Source organism: Pteropus medius, unplaced genomic scaffold (assembly GCF_902729225.1).
Source record: "Pteropus medius unplaced genomic scaffold, Ma_sr-lr_union100, whole genome shotgun sequence".
In the NCBI taxonomy this organism is placed as follows: domain Eukaryota; kingdom Metazoa; phylum Chordata; class Mammalia; order Chiroptera; family Pteropodidae; genus Pteropus; species Pteropus medius.
In genome coordinates, this window is record NW_024348304.1 from 385,927 (window position 1) to 399,741 (window position 13,815).

The 13,815-nt window shown below is 40.9% G+C and overlaps 1 protein-coding gene across 5 annotated transcripts in view; it reads right to left on the minus strand.

Annotated features, from left to right (window-relative positions):
* PDE5A (phosphodiesterase 5A) overlaps positions 1-13,815 on the minus strand; it is a 103,966-nt gene that overhangs the window by 33,809 nt on the left and 56,342 nt on the right. For all 5 annotated transcript variants that reach the window (XM_039879510.1, XM_039879509.1, XM_039879511.1 and 2 more), the window contains 4 exons: positions 12,462-12,570; positions 11,434-11,521; positions 3,028-3,203; positions 892-951 (listed from right to left, as the gene is read on the minus strand). In XM_039879510.1, the coding sequence (XP_039735444.1) occupies positions 892-951; positions 3,028-3,203; positions 11,434-11,521; positions 12,462-12,570 (433 nt within the window). The remainder of the gene's footprint in view (positions 1-891; positions 952-3,027; positions 3,204-11,433; positions 11,522-12,461; positions 12,571-13,815) is intronic.

Sequence of the window (13,815 nt, forward strand, 5' to 3'; positions counted from 1 at the left end):
TGACCTGCTGGGGGTCGACCATGTGACCGTGTGACCTGCTGGGGGTCGACCGCTTCCCTGAGCCAGTGACTTGGCTGCCCCAGCTTCAGCGTGGCAGTGTACGTGGGAAACGCATGTCAGGGCATGGGGGACTCGTGTTTGGCGGGCCATGATGATGACGGCGATGAGGAAGAAGCTCTGGGACCTGTTCACGCCCTTCTCATTCCTTATGACTCGTCACAGCTCACACAGACCCGGCCTCCGTCGTCTCAAATCTAAGCCCGTGGTTGCAAATATGTAAGTGCCTCAAATTTTCATTAATCTCAATCAAAACCTAGAACAGATACCACTGTGCTGCGCTTTTCTCTCTCAGCACACTGAATAAGAGCATAACGAGAATTCAGGAACTGGCCTTATTTGGACCTGATTTCACATAACGCTCTGTAAGCCGTATGGTCAGAAACTAAAACCACTTTCAAGTCTTGATAATGCAGAGTAGGTTATCAGTGACAATGATCACATCTTTGTGTTATTTCCCTAAGAGACAACCACTTCGCAGTCACCTGGCCACTGCTCCAGGCATTGGAAACTAAATTTAATTTTGGCCTGGGATAGATGTAAAGATTAAAGCAATTATTAGCAAAGAGATCAGAATCACATAATGTATTAATGTATTATGAAGTCGACACAAGTTATTATCTTCTGCTCTGTATCATCAGTGCCTTTGCAGCCCTGCGAGAAATTCGAGTTGATTGAATGTTGTTACGAGTGTCCATCTAAATATTTACCACATTTGATTAAATGTCTAAGGAACCATTGCTAGTGGAAGCAGATGCCCTGAGAGAGGCATATATACGCATTAACTAGGTGTCTGTAGTTGGCCATTTTCACAGAGGAAGGGGGGAGGATTACCGCCAAGGACTGGAGCTCTTTCGTTTCTTCCTCTGCTGCTGAGGCGTGATATGACAGAACCTGCCGGGCAGAAACAAGGGACAGGTTAGAGAAGAGAGGGCCGCCGGACGCAGACCAGAACCTCAAGCTTGGCTTCTGCTAACACTGCCCGGAGAGACAAGCAGGCCGCTCAGAACGTCAAACCTTCTTTTGTCGTCTGCTTTCGACAGAGGGAAAATCTCTGATTTCAATTCCATGGTTTGTTTCAGAAAACTGTCGCCCTCCCTACGTTCAGAGAAATGTGTCACTCTTCCTTTGACATTGCTACGTGACAAACACGTTTTTTTATAAGTCACACTACTGGCTCAAACTTGGCAGAAAATTTAGATTTTTTTTTTTAATACTGATTTTAGTTATTTTTGCTTGTGTACAGAATTAGGAAAAAAAAACCTTTGCATGAACTGACATTTTAATGTTGATATCTGGAAAGCAAGTAGTCCAGACGTGGCCTCCAGATGAAGCCTGAACCCACTGGGGAATTCAAAGAGAAAAACTGCATGGCGGGGCCGCAACGGCAGAGGTGCCGAACGCTTGCACTCAGGACTCCCGTGCCGGCCAGGGACCCACCCAGGCACAGGGGCGCTCGTGGCTTGGCTGTGCCCTCAAGCCCAGTGAGAGGACGGGGCCTCGGGCCCGGCTCTCAGCCCCTGCTCTAGAACTCTCCACTGGCCTGGTGGACCTGGAGTCGGGCTCACTCATTAGCTCTTACAACTGAGCATCAGAAGCATTCATTCCCATCCTCAAAAGCGATAACCCAAAGCAATGGGATACTATTTCAGACATTCTTTTTCACCAGGGGAGTGGTTATATTTTAAATGTCTATCATATTTTAAAAACATATTTAGAAAGTTTACTTTTGACAGAGCCAACACAGATTTACAAAAAACCCCAACACTTCGAGAATCATTATTAAGAAGGTAGCCATTTTCAGATACTTTAAACTGTATGTACATGTGTGTACATATACATAATTTAAATATATTTGTGTGTGTGCACGCACGTGCATGCATTTGGAACTGAAATTTCACACAAGAAGTTTATAATCTGAGGTCTCATATATAATACTATAGCTAAACTTCAGTGTTCTGTATTTGCCTTAGAAAGTAAAGTGAACCATCTCAGTTACTGGTAAATCTTGACATTTAATGTATAACTTTCTTGCTTTTTAGGTTGGCTATTTACTTATTAGGGATTTCAGAAAAAGTTATATCCCAAATACTGATCCCCACTCATCCCAACTAGGTGGGAGCAGGCCAACTTCCAATACACTTCATAGAAATGCACAAAGGGCCAAGCAGAGGCACCCGCACTTCTTGAAGTCCACCCCCCCAGACTGGTCTATGATGAAAGGCACGTCTGTTATACAAAGTGCACATTTCGAGGCAGTTAGTGAAATCCATCTGGAAGGGGCTGGCCCACCGGGGAGGGCAGGGCACCTACCCGAGGCCAGCCAGTCCCCAGGACAGGGGTTCGCCAGCCGCCTGGGGGTGCTCTGTCACATGCAGACTCCCAGCCTCTATGCAAGACTTTATTCCATCGGGATTCCCAGAAGTGCGGTCCATAAGTCTCCAATTTGAGTTTCTGAGAGATTGTGAAGCAGCTCGTCTAAGAGTTTAAACTATTCCTGATTTTCCTTGATTTTTTTTTTCTTTTCCTTACTCTGATTCTCCAAGAGTGCTGAGGGTTTCTGCTTTTGTTTCGTTTTTGTTTTCTGCTTTGTTTTCATAAAATGACTATATCTAAAGTGACTACAGCGATTCGCAGGGAGGGATGGAGACAGGGCAGGCAGGCCACAGTGGCAGTAACCACCTGTGTGACTGGAGATTTCACAGGTCAATGACTGCTTCCTGCCAAAAAAAGCGGACGATGGACGGGACACACCGCCTGAGTTTTGGTTTGGTCATGTGACCTTTGACAAGTTTCTAAAAGATTCTGGGTCTGTTTCCTTAGCTGTTAAAAGAGGATGCAAGGTCCTGACCCTCTAGAAGACACGATACTCGTGAGGGTGCCGCTATGTCACAGGCACAGTGAGTGGAGGGGTTGGGGGACTGGGTGCTGGGAAGTGGGGACCGAGGCGCCCCCCGGGCTGCGGCCCACCTCCAGGGTGACCATCTGCTTGGCCATGGCTCTCTCCACGGCTTCATACATCTGCGTGTTCTGGATCCCCAGGCCACAGAAGATGACGAAAGCTTCCAGAAACTGTTCATCGTTGCGGTTGAAAGGCTTGACTTTGCCAGAGTTCTCCTCCATCTTATTGACAAGTTGGCAAACCCCTACAACGACCCAGAAACGGAGCAAATGTTATTTGTGACCATCACAGTTTTTACTGACTTTAACATATTCCCCCCACCAAGGACTGTCTCACACTTTTGGGGATGTCTGGCATCTCCAAACAAGCAAACGGAGCCTCATGGGTACCAGCTGGAGGAGGAAACTGCATGATTCACACGGGACTCATTTCACGTAGTCCGAAACGTGTGTTGCCTGTGTTCAAAAAATCCTGGAGTGCTATTTTCTTCTAGACTCTGCCAGAGTTTTAGGTCAGTTGAGTCTCCAAAGACAATTTGTCCTTTGGAGACTAATTGGATTTTTGCGCTCTTGCCAAGAGAATAATTTTGATGCACATCAGAATTCTGGGTCACGCAGACTGCCTTTCCTTATCGAGAAACCAGAAGTTAAAAAACAATTACATACAAAACAGAACGCAGAAAACAGGCGATTCACAGAGATGGCCTCAAATTTCAAGTATGTGCCTCTGCATCCAGCAGAATCATGTTTGCAGACAACTTTTAATACTCCGAATAAAATGCAAATAAGGACTATTTACTTAGAAACAAAAGCAGAACTATTCTCTGAGGAAACTTAAAACCTCCTATGTCCTTGCCTCTTTTCCAAAGTCAAACATGTCGTCAACATAAATGGAAGGTGACATCTACGTCATGATAAATCCTCACTGAACTAGTTTTTCTCCGGAATCCTGAGCTTTGTGGTCACTGCGAGGAGCTGGGTGACTTCCTACCTCTGGGTGAAACTCCCTGTTGTTAAAGTTCTTATCTCTTCTGCCTCTAAGTCGATAACCACAGACCCCATCACGTGCCCACTGTGGGGCAGGCCTGGGCTAAATGCTCCAGTACAAACAAGGCCTCTCGTCCTCATGATTTACACTGAGGATGGTGTGACTGTCCCCACTTAACAGATGGAGAAAGGTGAAGTCATTTGCTCAAGGCCACCCAGTGGGCCTAGGTCTAAAATCTCAGCCTCAGGCGGCCAAGCCCCAAAGGCCACGTTTCACACCTGCAGCTCGAGGCCCTTCATGCCAGTGCTAACGGTCCCCCGCCGTCCTGCCCGCCCTCACCTTTGCCTGTGCTTGTCCACCGGTCAGTATGCTCCCCACGCCCCCTTCCCTGGCACCCAATCGATCCCCACATCGCCTTCGCAGTGGGCTCCTGGGGCCTCCACTTTCCCGGTGAGGCAGGCACCTCTCTTGTACGCCCTCACCATTGTCGCTTGGTGTACCATGGTGGGTTTTACTTCTGTCCCTCTTTGTAGGCCCCACATATCTTGATTTTATTTTTCGGGGTTCACTTCCTCAGCGAGCAAAGTGCCTGCCATCCCAGCAGGAACCCCAAACACATTCACCAAGTTAATGGAAGCAGGCCGACTGCAGCTCTGACCCATCTGCTTTCCCTGGAGGACAGTCCGAGATCTCTCATGCCCCTGGTCCCCGAAGATGCAGGGCTGAGCAGTACGTCCCTTCATCACCGTGGGCAGGCGCTTTCTTTAGCGCTACAGATTGTCTGTACTCCTGAGTTTGCTCTCTTTCTGCGGGAGTTTTTCTGCTTTAGAGTAAAGACATCACTCTCTCTGCTCTGGCATTGCGAGACAGATCACGTCTCTACACATTACCAAGGAAAGGTTTAAACAAAGCATAATGGATCTGGACGCGGCAAGTAGAAACCGCAGCTAAACGGCAGTCAGCATCCATTATCCGCAAAGAACACGTCCCATGGATGATAAAAACGCAAGGGTGAGGTCTTCCAACCTCCGTGAATCCCCACATTACAAACACGGAGCTGTCGCTCTCCCAAGTCACTTTTCCTTGCAAGTTGCATGTTTCACACCCTCGCCCTAAAACCACACTGTGATTGCCTTTCGATTTTTACTCAAGTGTTCTATGTAATGTCCGTTTTTTATAAACAAGATTTTTCTTTGTTATCACTTCATGAGAGTTACTGCATGTCTTTGAAAAGGAAGAGACCACAAGCGGGAACGAGACACAGCTGCTGGGCTGTGACCTAGCCAAGCAGCTCTCTCCCGGACAGCAGGTCGACCTGTGCCTGTCAGGTCACTGAATGAATACATTAAGTGTTAATCAATACCTCTGGAATGGAAAGGTATTGAAATGGAATGTTAAGAGTACAAATATCGAGTGAGCTCAGAGCACAACAGCTAAAGTTGTGCTTATGCTACAATCCAATTGCTATCGGTACAAATATAGATGTACAGACCGAGTCAAGCTCAGGGCAAGAAAGGAATGGAGATAAATGACCCATTTAGGCATATAATAACATTCTCTTTTGACAGTGGAATGGGCAGTCATATTTACATAGCATTCATAATGATCCTGCTGATTTCTCTACAACCTTCAGAAAAGTTAATTCTATTGAACGAAAATACCCAGGTTTTAAAAAAAAAAAACCTATGAAGAATGTTTATAACAAACAGAGTTCTTCATCTGAGAAAATTTAAAGCTTGGGCACATTTATAGTTTTCACTAATGACTAGAAGAGCAGATAGCATATAAAACGAAATTTAAAATTGTTCATTTGAGATGCCGCATCTACCGGCAAGCCACACAAAATCAGAATCACTCAAATATAAACACAAAGTAGTTAATGCAGAACCAAAAACAAAACAAAAACCAGCCAGCAAAAACTAATAAATATTGTTGTTGTTGAATGTTTTATTCTATGAGCGTATATATTTATATATTTATATATTTATATATTTATACGCTCATAGAATAAAACATTTGACAACACACGAGGACGACAGCAAGCAGCAGCACAGAGTGACCGCGACATGCCCGTGTCCCAGCATCGCCGGCGCCCGCGAGCACTCGTGCACACAGCGTTTCTGCCGGTCGCCGCCGCGCCCTGAGAGCTGGCTGGCACTGCAGGCGTCTCTGGAAATGATGCTATCGGACTAGCGGTTTCTGGAATCACACAACGATGTCTCCTGTTCTGCAACTGCAGGGGTCAGATGCTGTGACCAGTCACAGCTGTCCTCTTGGCTTTCGGTAGGGTGGAGCGGCCCGCCCTGCTTGCTGTCCCATGTCCTCCCTGCCACTTAACACGGACTCCACAGCCAGCATCCCAGACCTGCCTTTATCGCCTGCCTTGAAAATATTTTTTGCACCTGTCATGTGTCAATTATCTTAATTTGAGGAGTTTCTTTTTTTGATGTATAAAACATTTAATTTTTAGTAGCCAAAGTAGTCATCTTTACAATTTTCAACTAGTGGTCCTGCTTTAAAAAAAAAAAACTTCCCCATTTTAAGATTACTATAAACCTATACTTTCTTCTAGTACATTTATAGATTTATTGTATCACATTTAATCTTCTAATTCAATTTAGTTGGTCCCCAAATTGCTACTGGATTCTTAGTGTCAATTTTCTAATGATCTGAATTATTACCTTAAATACTAAATTCATACTTATTTCAACTATTAGGTACTTGTTCACATCTTCATATTTTTGAAATCAGTATGCATCCTAATCAGTTGCTAGCCACAGTTTACGTTAAATCATGTTTTTCTTTCTTGGAGGTATTTTAAAAATGGTGTCTTTCAACCAATGGTATCTTAGAAACAATGAAATACACTGGTTTCAAAAATGACACAGATACTATATCGACCAGACTTGGGTCTGCACTTAGACTTTCTACTGTGTTCCATCAGCCTTCCACCTCTCCCAGCGTGCACCCAATACTGTTAGTTATGTTACTTTCTCAGCATTGTATTATCCTTTATCCATTAACTCTGATTCCTTTTACATGTTAGTCTTCCCGATGAATTTTATAAATGTTGGTCAAGGATCCTGCTTCCTCTAGAAAAAAAAATCTGACAAGGATATGTATCCATGTCAATCAACTCATGTAAACTGATGCAAATCTAATCTGGGGAAAGCTGGCATCTTACAAAATAGATTCTTAATGACAGGAAATGTTATTTCAGTTCACTTACTAAAGATTTTTAAATTATTCAGAATTTTATAGTATTCCTTCTATAGATGCTACACATCTCACACTAATTTTACTCCTTTTTACTATTATAAATGGGATTTTTTTCCCATTATCATTTGTCTTAGCATACACTATAGTGATTTCTCTTTAATAACTTGATAACCAGGCACTTTTTAAACTCTCTTTTTAGATAGCTTCTACTGGCTAATTCTCTTGGGTTTTTGCATTTAACAACCACATTATTTGTAAGTTATTTTATTTTGCCTCTTCCTTGCCTATGAATCACCTTATTTCATCCTCTCTTCTGCTTTGATTAGAATTTCCTTTGGGCAATAGTTTTTTGTTTTGTTTGTTTTTTTAATTACTTTAAAAATAACATTTCAATTACTTTTTTTAAAATTACTTTAAAAATAACATTTTTTTAAATTACTTTAAAAATAACTTTTTTTTAAATTACTTTAAAAATAACATTTCAAAATTTGGAACTCCTCTTGAGTTAGTATTGGTTATTACCAATTTTGACAGAATTTTTCCATTTCGTCAAAATGTATTATTATCTTTTTGTACCCTGCATTATCTAACATCTTTTAAAGTTTCTATACCTGTAATTGGATTTCCTTTCTCATTCCTATTTCTTTTATAATATCATCTGTACTGAAAGTTTGTTTATTATTATTGCGTTTGCCGAATATTTCTTGTTTTACTTTCCGTCCCTTTTCATATATTTATCTTTTCATTTTTCCCTCTGCTGTCTTTCTTCTCATTTATTTATTCTGGGGGACAGCACAGAGGATGAGAAAGAGAAAGGTGCTGTTTTTATAATTTCTTTAGTTGACCACTTCAAATAATTTCATTATTTCTTGATTAATAACAAAATATTTAAAGTAATACATCTTCTTTGCATATAGCTTTTACTGTTTACCGTGAGTTTTTGTTACACCAATACAACCATTAATTTTCTAAAATGCTAGACAGTAGTTCTCCCTTATCCTGAAACCCCTCCTTATGTCTGAAACCGCAGAGTTCTGAACCCTACAGAGACTGTTTTCTCCTGTACACACATACCTTTTCTCGCAAAGGAAGCACTTACGGCTTCTCTTTCGCATATCCGAATTGCCAGCATCACTCCTTCTGACTTTATGTCCATAGTTAAGTAAAAATGACTCAAAAACAAGCACTGCCATACCAGGACCGTTAAGCTGAGAACCCTGATGGCTACTACATGACAAAGAGCAGGGAGCACAAAGGCCCCAGGTAAAGGGAGGGGTCACGTCCCAAGCGAGATGGTGTGGGATTTCACCACGCTACTCATGCCCACACCCAATTTAACACAGGAATTGTGTATTTCTGTAATTTCTCATTTAATATTTTTGGACCGTGGGTGACTAAAACCATGGAACTACTGTACTTTCGTTTTGACTTCTGAATTCTTTGTTGTTTAGGAGAATGCTTTTCCGTTTCTGAGTTTGTTCCTTCCATTTTACCCTATTATTATGCATTTCCAGTTTTTTTTCTTTTTCTTTCATTTTTTGCATTTCCAGTGTTAAGGCATTGTGATCCATGAAAGTAGCTGTCAATTCTACTTTTCAGAAATGACGGTGTTTGTGTTGTATGTGTGTATATCATCAATATTTGTAAATTTCTAATGGATATTTGACAGGAATTTGTATTTTTAATGATATATAAAAGTAAATCGACATATGCCAATTAAATCCATTTCATTTTCTATATTAGTCAATACTGTTTCCTTATTTTTTTTCCTGTACTTTAACGTTCTACGAGAAGCATACGAAAGGCTCTCACTATGACTACCACTTTGTCCATTTCTCCTTGTATTTTTAATAGCCTTGGCTTTTATGTCAATTATGTTATTTTAGTTTATTAGAAGCATTTATGACAATTATACTTTCCTCTGTGGATTTTAAAATTAGTCAATGCAAAGTGACCCTTTACGTTATGTTTTTACTTTAAAGCCTATTTTGTCTGACATTATCTCTATTCAAAATGTGCCCATTTTGTGTTAAATGTGTTCTTACAAGTGGTATAAATGTCACATCTTTCAGAAATTCCTCAGCATTTGAAATATCTCAGTGTTTCCGGTACAATAAAGATAAGCTTGTCTCTTTCCCAGTGCTACTATTAAGTTTTTCTTATTTTTTTATTTTTTATTTTTCAATCAATTCTTGAAACTATAATACCTATACTTATTTTTGTTTTATAGATTTTCACTTTTATAATTTTAAGCTATAAATTCTTAGTTTTATTTTTTTTCTCATTTTATTCCAATTGTTACTGTCCCTACTGTCTTATTTCCTGGTGCTTATTATAACTATGAATAAGTTTTCAATTGTCTAACTGAGAAAAAAATAGATAATTTAAGCATTACGAGCAATGTGTGCCATGGACGACACTGCACAGTTTAATTACACTTTCATTAGAAAAATCCCAGCAAATAGTAAACATACATGAGCAGTTAGTGATATAGCCAAATGATAGAATTTAATATGAAAAATAAAATGAAGTTGAAGTCAAATTTAAACTTACATAATTTGGACTATTTATGTATGCCTTGGAATCAAATTGCAACACTTGATGAGAGTAACCAGTTCAGAACACATATTCAGTAAGAGATGTGTATTTCTCTCTCATATTTCACTGTCAAGCAATGTATAGTATAACACTATACTTTTCATATTTTTTCACTAACAAAGAGATGAAAACGTAAGTTATTTAAAGTGGAGGTGATTACACTTTTTTTTTTTTTGACTGGGAATAGGACTAATTTCTTCAAAATATGCTCTGAAATCGGTACGAAAAAATGGGCATGAGAATTTCTGGTAAATAGGATGTGGGAACAGGGCATATTTAGCCTAATGAAGAGGGGGAATATTTGGTTAAGATAAATGGAGAATGAGAACAATCTTTCCTGAACAGTGTTGGAAGCGAAGCGGTGGAGACCCTCTGGATTAGCCAGAGCGCCAAGAAGACAGGAGCTGGGAGACAAGGCCCCAGCGACTGCGCCTGACGAGGCAACAGGCCCCGCCCGGGTCTCATGTCTGCAATTCCATCTGAGTGTCAGTAATGGAAACAAATGAGAGAGAAGGAAGATTGCGAAAAACACGTGGGCCCATTTGTCTTTCTGCATGTAACTCTATGGGGATTCTCTATCAGAATTACATAAGAGCAGAATCTGGTCTGTGACATGCAGGAAAAATGATCTACAACCGTGGCATTTTCCAAGCTGCCTCTGGGGGTAGTCTAGTGGAGAACTCAAATTCTCCTTCCTGTTACACTCATAAACAGCAGGAACACTGGAAATGCTCCTTCTCAACCTGGAATCGAGCTCCGACCTAAAACCCCAATGAGGAATTACTTTTTTCTTTCTTTTTATTTTCAGGGAATTTCTCCTCTCCAAAAACATTTGCTTACTTTGGGCTCTGTTCTCAAGTAGGGTGACACAAAATGCATGCTGAGAGAAGTCTCATTCTTTCGACTGGCATTTAAAAAGATTCTTTTGCTCATTCGTATGAAACAGCAACAAGATCACAGAGTGTGAATTTTGAGCGGATCTGAAAGGCTGGTTCAGCCAGTAGAAGGCCCTCCTCTCTCCTTTAGTTCCAAGTTCTTGGGAGAATGCAGACAGCTCAGATACTCTTCAGTGTCAGCCGTGCACGTACAACCCCGTATTTTCTGTCCTACTCTCGATATAACCGGCAGTGCCAAGAAACAAATGTCAATAATATGAAACATTCCATTTTCTGAGAATACGTTTCTTCCGCCACTCTGCTTGCAAATATTCTTCTAGAACCTCATATAAGAACGTGAACTCCCCGTGGGCAGGGATTTCTGCTTTGTTCTCAGATTTATCCCACGTGCAGAATGCTCAAAAAACATTTTTGATGAATGAATGAATACAACCTACAACCTAAACCACATATTCTAAAAAGAAAAATGAGAAATGAAGAAGTGAGACTCTAAAATAGTACATATTATCAACTTGATGTCTTGGCCTACTAACTTTTGACACATCATTCCTAAACAAATATTCTGTTAAAACAGGATTATAATAATTACAGAAATAAATCACAATTAATAAGATAGTTAACAAATGCCTGTTATTATTTCGAAATTCTTTTATCCTTCCAAGTTTTATATTTTCCACATTTTGTTCTTTAAATTTACACTTGAAAGACGGGCGTTTCTGAGAACACACGTTTTGCTTTCAGAAGTGCAGAGAAGAGGTTCATGGAAAGGCTTACCTATCACTTTATTCTTCTTTCCATTTTTTATAGGTGTACAGAGCAAACTTCTAATGCGTTGCTGACTTGCATTCCCTGTGTTTTCATTCTACACAAAAACAAAACAAAAACCAGTCCAAAATTATGAAAAGAAGATGTGCCCCCTGGATGCTGTTATATAAACTATCTTGGACAAACGAAACCACTAATACATTCACCTTTGATTAGCTGGAGTGCCAGAGCGCAGAAAATGTACAAATTACGATCAAGTTCACGTCAATGCAATATAAAGCGATTAGTCTTTACGTCATTAAAAATAATAAATATCCTATATTTCCCTTTTCCCCATTTTAAATTTTCCAAGGAGCTTACAGTAATATTAAGCAAAGTACGTACTCAGCATCCACTACACCTGGGGTGCAGCTGACGTCTCAAGGAACTTAACAAGAAGGGGGGCCCCGAGGTGCGGCAGCGCCCGCCCCTCCACAGTGTGCACCGCCACCGCTTCCACTGCCCGGGTGCCCGGACTTCTAGAAGGGCTCCTAGACAGGTAAGCGGTAAAACCGTGTGACGCCTTTCTAAAACACAGGGAGAGGAAACGCCAGCATTCAAAGCTTTCAAAGTCCGAGAAACTGCTCTTTGCAGCTTTGCTGTCAGGGCAGACGTTCATTCATTTCCCACAGAGCTACTCGGGGCGGGAGATCACCCATTACACAAGGTCGAGCCATGCGGAATTTAAGTTTTGGGAATAAATTGAAGAATTCTTGCAATACTACCTAAGAAATGTCACTGACATTAAGGAGGTAATAGATAAATTACCTCGAAATTAGTTTATGGTAATTCATTAATATATCTTTAAAAACTGATAAAAGTACACAGAAAAATACTCAAGCATCACTGACCAACCCCTACTTCATTCTCCTTCCCCAGACCAGGGAAAGCACAGATCAGCAATGCTAGGGCCAGTCCCTCAGCCGAAGGGTGGCCGACAGTGCAGATCCAATGGGAGAACAGCCTTCGAGCTCCGAGCCTACAACTGCATTGCTTACCGTCCACGGAAATCTTTTGTCCTTAGTGACGTCTGGGACATTAAGTGGCTCCATAGTATTTTTGACGTACTGAGCGTACATGTAATTGATTCTGTTTGCCTCATGTTCCCTGTGGAAATAAGAGACATGAGCTCTTTCTGAGCAGTGAAGAAACATGGGCAAAGCAGAGTTAAATAAATGATTAGAAGAGAAAAATGCCGGTCTCAAAATTACAGGACAGAGTGTACCTCCTAACTGGACTATGCGGCTTTCAATGTTTTTGATGATTTACAACTTTGGGAGTTACTATAATTGAAATATTTTGAAAAGACAAAGACCCACAAGTTTTCAACTATCTAAAACAAGATTTCAAATGGCATCAGTAATCATATATTAATAGCCATGTTGTTTGTTGTGCCATTCAATGTAAAATCCATATGAATTTCCTCCCAGGTGTTATTTTTCTTCAGACCGTAGAGTGACGAAGGACTGGTGCCTACTTTCCTTCCTCAATTATTTACTTTATCTAGTCATCCCAATAACACTTTCCACATTTTAAACCAAGGGAAAAATCAAGCATGCCTGGAAGGGATTTTATTGAGCTCTTCTTCTGCTTTGAGAGCTTTTGTGATGATTTTTAAATTGAAAATTTATCTTCTTCAAAAATTTCTCTTGAACTTACAATATTTCCCCCAGCTTTCTTCCAGTTTCTTGTTTAATAGGTTGAACAGAAAAGATTAATCTGATGTCAGACAGAACATAAGTACTGTGCCCGTGCTGGAGTTGGGCAAACAAGACACGACAAGTGTTTTTTTCATCGGGAAACTTTATATGTTCCCTGGTGACGGGGATGAATTCACAAAGAAGGTCAGCTTATGGAAATTTGCTCCAACTTTGAGGATTTGCCTATCCTCATTTTAATACCACTAACTGAAGAAATAGGGAAGCGTAATACTGGAAGACATTTCAAAATAAAATACACGCCTCAGGAAGAAATGTCCACTTGCTCTGAGTTCTCAAAGCTCCAAGAGTTTTCCTAGCTTCCATCCTTCTCACCCAAACTGCTTCTTGCCCAGTGGTTTCAAATGGTTTCCTTGAGCTCCAGCGATTCCACAGAGACACCTGAAGTCTGGTCTCATTCCTGGCCAAGACATTTCAGTCTGTCCTTTCTTTGCTGTACGTTTCAACTAAGTGTAATCTGCTCAGATCGAGTACTGATCCCATGTCTGCTATTACGTGTAGGTGAAAGAAAATGAACAGTCAGACCAAAGACACTCCTGGGCTCCTGTCCACACGTATTATCTGGGTGGAAACCCAAGGAAAGCTTAAGAGATGAGTGCAGGACTTCGGTTACGAAAACAACTTTTAAAACTAC